The sequence below is a fragment of the Ixodes scapularis genome, unplaced genomic scaffold (assembly GCF_016920785.2).
Source record: "Ixodes scapularis isolate PalLabHiFi unplaced genomic scaffold, ASM1692078v2 PGA_scaffold8__174_contigs__length_109621045, whole genome shotgun sequence".
In the NCBI taxonomy this organism is placed as follows: Eukaryota; Metazoa; Arthropoda; class Arachnida; order Ixodida; family Ixodidae; genus Ixodes; species Ixodes scapularis.
In genome coordinates, this window is record NW_024609883.1 from 107414633 (window position 1) to 107421626 (window position 6994).

Genomic DNA, 6994 nt, shown 5'->3' on the forward strand with positions numbered 1-6994 from the left:
TCCAAATGTATGTTACATCAAAATCTGTAATAAGTTGCACGAATTGGTAACGTTATAACTGGATGTCTGCAGTAACCATACCTGTTGTAACGAGGTTATACCCTATTTGCTCGCTTCATTGTGGCTTGGTGTACACACATTCTGTACAAAAAAGCTTTATAGAGAGAACACACCCGTTCAATAGCTGCGCACTGCCCGATCGGCTAACGAGAACAAGCTTTCGCTACACTCTCGATATTCGGGCAGATTAAGACGCGGACCAACTCGGCTCAATAATTTTTCAGTTAGGATAACGTAGACCGGCATATTTTATTGCAAGCAGTCCAGTGGGGAGCCACCGATGTCCCATAACAGCCACCGACAGGACGCCCAAGCGTTGCCTAAGGTGGGAAGCTTGCGCAGGAGGCAGGACGGCCAGGACGACCCTTGTCATTCTCGCCCTGGCGGTGGCTGCAGTTTTAAGGCTCCCGAGTGATACAAAAATAGGGTAGTAATTTCTTTTCTTCCAAGTTCAAACACTGTGAGGCACGGCGTCCATGACAAACGGCGGGAGGTTTGATGCAGCCCCTCGGCTCCTAGGGTAGGATCCAGCCCCTGCACAGATAGATATTGGAAGCAACAAAGACGTCCGTAAGATTGGTATTATCGTACTAAGACAATGGTACCCCATCAAATGCCGTACTGGCGTTCAAGTAGCCTCGGCCAAATGACACTTCGGTGGTGTTGGCCTCAAACTCGTCTTAGCTCGGATGGTACATGCAACTGGCTAAAGGTGCGCACGACTCGCATAGGTCCTGACATTGCCATAAAAATACAATCTCTGAGTCGATCTCCGACAGTTTTTAAGCTTCCTTACTTTGACAGTTTTTAAGCTTTCTTACTTTCAATCTTATCTTGTGAAGGGGTTATTGCAGGATTATCCATCTGGGGGGGTGCGTAAAAACATTTCTCGGAAAGGTTAACGGGGGGGGGGGGGGGGGGGGGGGGGGGGTTTATAGCATAGGTCCGTGTGCTCTGTGTAAAGCATTCTGGGGTTGGAACTGGGGCAGATCTGCGAGTCAGGCTTGGAAAAGGGGGGGGAGGGGGGAAGGGCAGTTGCACACCCCTTAGTTCTGCCCCTGGGTGGGACTCAGCTTGAAGATGTGTTATGGAGGTGTTTATAATCGGAGTTGGATGATACTGTCCCCCTGGTGGCTGCTCACCTGTGGGATCCTTCCGAAACGGGAGGCAGGAGCACCAACTCTGCCCTCGATACCAGGCGGGGAGCCAGCAGGCCTGAAACACAGGGTGCTTGTTACTGCAACGATTGCCCACAGCAAACACATTACTCAGAAAATTTGTTGTGTATAGAGAGCTGGGGGATTGGTGGCCAAGCATGTTAGTGTACACCAGCTCAGAGCGCATGGCTCACACTGCAGAACCCAGAGATCCAGGGTTTGATTCCTATGCCTACCAGTTTCCTTTATGGGCACTGTACTGGCACGCGGTCGTGTATCGTTACTGTGCAATGCGCAATAAAGAAACCCAGGCTAGCAGAGGTATTGGACTGGCTAATTTCTCATCTACAGCCTACCCCGGTGTCGCCGCAACTCAAAGGCAGACCGACCTTACGCTGCGTAAACACAAATGTCATAAATGGTTTTGGTGCAAAGAAAATAAAGAAGTAAACTCGGTTAATGAAAGAAGACGACGAATGACCTACTTACCGTGGGGTAAAAGGGGAGGTGCGACAATGGTGCGGGCAAAAGTGGTCCCGCGATTCTAGCCTACCGAGCACCGTTTAATCTGTAAGCGGGCAGCAGCACCATCTTGCACTTCGGGGCTAGAAGAGAAGAAGGGGCTCACAAAAATTGGCGGATTGAGTATTTCGTTGCATTCTATATAGGTACTGTTCAGCCGTAAATGGGAACACGACCCCTATTATATTTTGCCCGCTCTGTTTCATTTAAAAGCCAATTTCTAAAGAATTAACTGATCTTCGCTGTCGTGGTGCTGCTGCCAGCCCGCAGACGATGCCATGTTGATAGTGACGCACACAGCATGGGAACACCCTTGGCCACTGGGAGAAGTGAGCGATCGCCACCCCTCCCCTCCTAGCCCACGATAACCTACCGGCCTGTCGGCGTTCTTTCTTTACCCGTTTGGCTATACCACAAACATCTTCGGTGGTTTCCCAGCTCTGCACCAACAAAAATAGGTACGAGAGGAAATTCCACCCAAGCTTCAACACAAACGGGATCTTTGTGGATGCACAGATCAGCCAGATGGTGAAGTTAATATCGGAGTCGGTCGCAACCCACGAAGAAATCTCAAGCACATGGAGCCTCGCTCGACCCGTTCACCTGCCAATACACGCAAGCGGCTGAACATCGCCTCTCGACGTTGCCAAAAATGTTGCTCGCTTTCCCAGCACTAATAGAGAAGCCTACAACGTTCCGAGTTTTCTGCAAGCCGCGTTTTACGGAAGAGACAAGTCGCAAAGTTGTACCAGCGATCGAGAGGCGTTCAAACTATGTCCCACTTCTCAAATAGAAGTTTCAAACTTTTCATTGGTCGATTAATTATGCCTATATGTCGTTACGTACCGTGTCCCCCTTACCACGGGAAGACTAGTACCCGCAGTGTTTTCCGTCTTGGTGGCACAGTGAGGAGGCACAGAAAGCTTGTCTACAGTCATTCTCGAGGGAAGTACGGCAGAGAGGAGCTTCAGCTGTCCCGCCTACAGTGCGAGCCTTCTACCTTCAACGACTCTTCATTGTGTCGTCCACCTCAAGCACGCACGTCCAGCCAAAGCATCGGAAGGCATGAAGCCCGTGCTGGAGGCCGGGCGTTCGAAAAACATGTCCTGCCATTCTCGTTCCTTGCCGACGATGAGAGTATTCGCTGGACTCCATATTTGAGCACACCATCTAGAGCGCATACTCTCAACGTGCTCGCAATAATAGGCCACCAAGACCGGCAATCTCGATGGTGTGGAACGCACGTTGCAAAAGCACCGTGGAAGCTCGCCGTCGGCACGTGCTCGGCAGTCGTGCATGCAGCTACGTCTGCCAGCAAATACTCCCTGTAGTGGTTTGTGTCCCTGCGGGAGGTGCGGGAGAGGGTTACCCAGGTGGTTCCTCTGGTAGTGCCGCCTCATGTTGAAGCCCCTCTTGCTCACGTAGTTACAGTACCGGCACCACAGCATCCCGTCCGTACCGACGTCGAACTCTGCAAGGAAAGACATACTCAGACTCGCCCTGGTGCGACAGTCGGTCAAACAGTTCTCAAACTGAAGTGGACTCAAGTACCGTCCTCGATTACGTGCCAAAGGCTGGTTCACACACTTGCGACCGTTTACGACCGTGCACCTTATAACTTCTTAAAATCTTTTACTGGGTAGACGTGGAACATTCGGCAATTCTGTACATTTCCAATATTATCCTCACATCATTATTTTCTTCTTAGCTCGAGAAACCTTTTACAATGTTATAAACTACCATCTTTCGTAGATAGCGCTTGCATCTCTCTAGTAAACTGCAGTTCCAGGACCACCTCATAGATGGCCCCAGCGTGACAGTGTGTTCTTAGGGAGGCTGTAGTGAGGGTGGGCGCAACTCAAAACCTGGAGAGCGTTTGCAATTTAATGGCGGCGCCTGAGGGAGAGGATTCGAGAAAGGAAATGCGCCAGTGTTGCCTGCACGAGAGCAGGCGCCCGCTCTGTTGCAACTCCGTTGCTCCATGCGCCTTTCCTCCTCTCGCCTCCCATTGCAAGCAACGAGCGCCTTGGCGCAGCCTCTCTCGCTTCCTTCTCGCTCCGAGAATTGCAAACGTCGAGCGGAGAAAGCAAAGTTGCCAGACAAGCAGCAACGTCCAAGATGGCGGAATTTACCATTTTTCGCGTTAAAAAAATACTTAACCTATCGCAACAAAATTGGTGGCTATGGAAAAGTAATCATTTATACCTTGTGTAAATTATTCAAGCACCTTAATGGGCTTTTATGACCCGAGTTAGGAAAGAAAACGACCCTATGCCCCATAGACTCCCAGCAAAATTTAGCAATTAAATGGCGTCCATGTCCCGTGATCGCCGATCTAGCAGTTGCACCCACCCTCACTTGAGCCTCCCTATGTGTTCTCTCATCGTACGAGATTTTAAGGCACGCGGTCCCAAGCAAACGAGAGTGTGTGAATGGGCATTAAGACTTGCGGTACTAATCCTACTCAAGTCCTGTGCAGCGTACTATAGTCAATTGAGATGTGGACACTTCGTTCGAAGCAATCATTACATGAAAGTATAGAAAAAAAAAAGGAAACATCCAGGCAGTAATGAAACTCGCTGAATGTGATGAACAAGCATGCATCTCGAATAAGGATACACACTGTGAAAAAGTCGCACTGGTTGCCATTATAGAATCTGATTGGCCGTTACCACAGCTTGAAAGCCATACTGTTGATACTCAAGTAGATACAGCAAAGGAAGCTACAAGTGCAGATTCATACAGCTTTAGATGTAGCTTTTAATATGCAAGCACTAATGCCAGGGATGTTGGTGCAAAGTAAGGAGTACACAACACCCGTGGTGTACTCTGCTTGGAGCACATGCTGATAATTCAAATGAGCACAGTCAATGCATAGTGTTAAAGACCATATGATTCAAGTCTTAGGCTGCAAATCTTGGCAAACATGGATGACCTTCAAGGAGCCACTTCATTCAACAAGTATATTCAAAGGGCAGAAAGCAACAATGTACATTTCTTTTCAGGCAAGCCGATTTAATACCACAAGTACCAAAAACGTGTAATCGGTGGAATCACACACACACATACAGTATGTGTCATACACTCGAGCACAGTATTCAACTATACCGTTTAAGGGGCATGTGACATTTGCATCTACAAAGTAAATAGAGAAACAATTTTTGACCTCAGTTACACGCTGCAAAGAACATTATATGAAAGCTCTACATACAAACGTATATATAGCATGCTTCAGATGGCAAGCTGCAAAAAAAAAAAAAAAAAAACTTGGCAGGGAAAATTAGGTCTCGGGACTGCTGGCACACTGTCGTTCATACACTTGGAGCATGCTGCGCACCATTCTGGGAGGCACATGTGACAGGAGAAATAGCGTGAAATCTGTTTCCTCGAGCGATTGCACGAGCAAACGAAGTTGCACAGGTGCATTCCGGGCCTTCGACAGCACCGCGCAAGAGTTGTTGAATAGCCATCAGTGCCCGCTTTGTAAGCACAGCTGGTCGCAGGTTCGTTGTCAGCAGTTTGCTTGTCCAGGGTTTGCAACCCGTAGAATGCACTCGTGCCAATTGCTTCCAGCCCCTCGAGTTGTTGCTGAAATGGAAACACAGTGCCGGAGTATGCAGGGCCCTCCACCTCCAAAATACTTCCGATGCTACTGGTAGTTGGCCCATTAGTGGCTCGAAGAGTGATATGGTTACAAATTTGAGCAGAATTTTGTTATTGTTATACGGCACGTTTACTCAATATGTACACGAACATGCTGCTTACGCCGGATGGAAGCACAGCGACAATAAAGCGAAGAAATATTCCTTTCTATCGTGTTAGGGCGACGGCAACTCCCACAAGCCGAAAGACAGCAGTTCACCTTTTATTCTATACCGAAGCTCCGCTTGCAGCACTTGCCCGCTGCCTTCCGTCGGCTTAGGCTTCGCATGTGACAAGGTGTTATCAAGGGCAGAAATCTTGCACTGGAGGCAGAGCATCTACTCTGCAGTTCACAACATCAACTGTCATGGTGCAAGCAAGACGATGTTCCTATCAAGCAATTGCCACCGGAAAATTCTAAAGCTGACACAATAATACTACCGTTGCATTGACATGTATGACATTGAGTGTGGCTAACTTTGAAGGAGGAAAGGAATATAATCATTTTAAGTAATCTTTTTTTTTTTTTTTTCAGTAAATAGTTTTGGAGACGCACACCCTTGTCAATAAAAACATGTGTACCCTCAATTGCAAAAAAAAAAAAAAAAAAAATGTGCTTGTAGCAGACGGCACAAATAGTGACGGTGTACACATTGTTCATACAAGATGTGCACACCTTCGGCCTGCACATTTGAAACTGAATTGTAAAAGGCACGCAACGTTACGTGACAGTCGGAAAGTTCAACATCCTTGCTCGTGCCTTCCCATTCGGTGACAGCTGACACCGCCGGGCGACAACTCTGCGTGGTTCGCTTGTGCTGCTTGTGTGAAGAGAAACGGGTGATAAGCTTTTTTAGCGATGCTTCTCGAAGCCTTTCACGAAGCATGACGTCGAGCGCCCAGCTTACCTTGAAGAGCGGACATCCAGCGCTACCGCGTGCGACAAGGGCAACAGCCGAGACGTTCCTACCTCAATCCTCGCACAGGAACCTGCGAATTCACGTCCTCGTTGGACTTGTAACCGCTTTGTAAAGATAGCGCACGACGAGCCACGACGCACCCTGCCGTACTATCACAGTGCGATCAGTATGGTTGACAGGAAACATTTTTCCGTGCATCGGACGGCCGGATATGGCCCTGTTTGACACGATATTAACGCCACTGGCTAGCGACAAGTTAAAAAGAAAAAGAGAAAAGTTCGTGGACCATCTTTCAAGGATGGAATTGAAGCACCGACGCACGGGCTAGGGGAGCCAGGCGACCAAAGCCAACCGTACACGAAAAAAATACTGCCACAGGCCGTCCGCCGCCATTGTTGCATAGGCTGGATGGATGTATACAATAATGCTGTCTCTATGACAATTGCTGGATCGCGCTTCCCGCTCCCGCGAGTGAAGCCACCGGACGACCATCTTGCATCTCAAAAAATCTCGTTTTTGGAGCTTTGCGGATGCTGGCGGCAGCGTTTAGTAAACACCTTTTCTTCTCGTGCATCGTCATTCACCAAAACAGTTCTTTAAAATCGTGAGTAAGCCGTGAAAATTGCCGTTGAGAACGCTTGAAATTTTTTTACGGAAGAGCAGTGCTGCAGGAAAAAAGTAAAACTCGTCGAA

General features: G+C 48.5%; 1 protein-coding gene across 12 annotated transcripts; it reads right to left on the bottom strand.

The window, feature by feature from the left end:
* Nucleotides 1-290: 290 nt before the first annotated feature.
* On the bottom strand, nt 291-6716 carry LOC115319380. Of its 12 annotated transcripts, none has more exons than XM_042286597.1 (7): nt 6588-6708; nt 6290-6371; nt 6107-6199; nt 5077-5327; nt 3109-3210; nt 1203-1275; nt 291-594 (listed from the first exon to the last, which is right to left on the bottom strand). In XM_042286597.1, exons 1-7 carry the CDS (start codon nt 6700-6702, stop codon nt 576-578), a joined length of 735 nt encoding a protein of 244 aa, XP_042142531.1. In that variant the 5' UTR covers nt 6703-6708; the 3' UTR covers nt 291-575. The 12 variants fall into 12 exon arrangements, 4 of the variants coding, with proteins under 4 accessions (XP_042142531.1, XP_042142530.1, XP_042142532.1 ...); XM_042286596.1 differs by having other exon boundaries at nt 6107-6202; XR_006076659.1 differs by having other exon boundaries at nt 6102-6199; nt 6290-6708.
* Between the last annotated feature and the right edge of the window lie 278 nt (nt 6717-6994).

What these genes read in the sequence shown, in the direction of transcription:
- LOC115319380 (XM_042286596.1), bottom strand. Translation starts at nt 6,702, where the DNA reads ATGCAACAATGGCGGCGGACGGCCTGTGGCAGTATTTTTTTCGTGTAC. An exon ending in AATTCCATCCTTGAAAGATG is followed by an intron (nt 6,372 to 6,587) that starts GTCCACGAACTT and finishes GTGAATTCGCAG; the next exon opens with GTTCCTGTGCGAGGATTGAG. An exon ending in CACATGTGCCTCCCAGAATG is followed by an intron (nt 3,211 to 5,076) that starts GTGCGCAGCATG and finishes CTTTCCTTGCAG; the next exon opens with AGTTCGACGTCGGTACGGAC.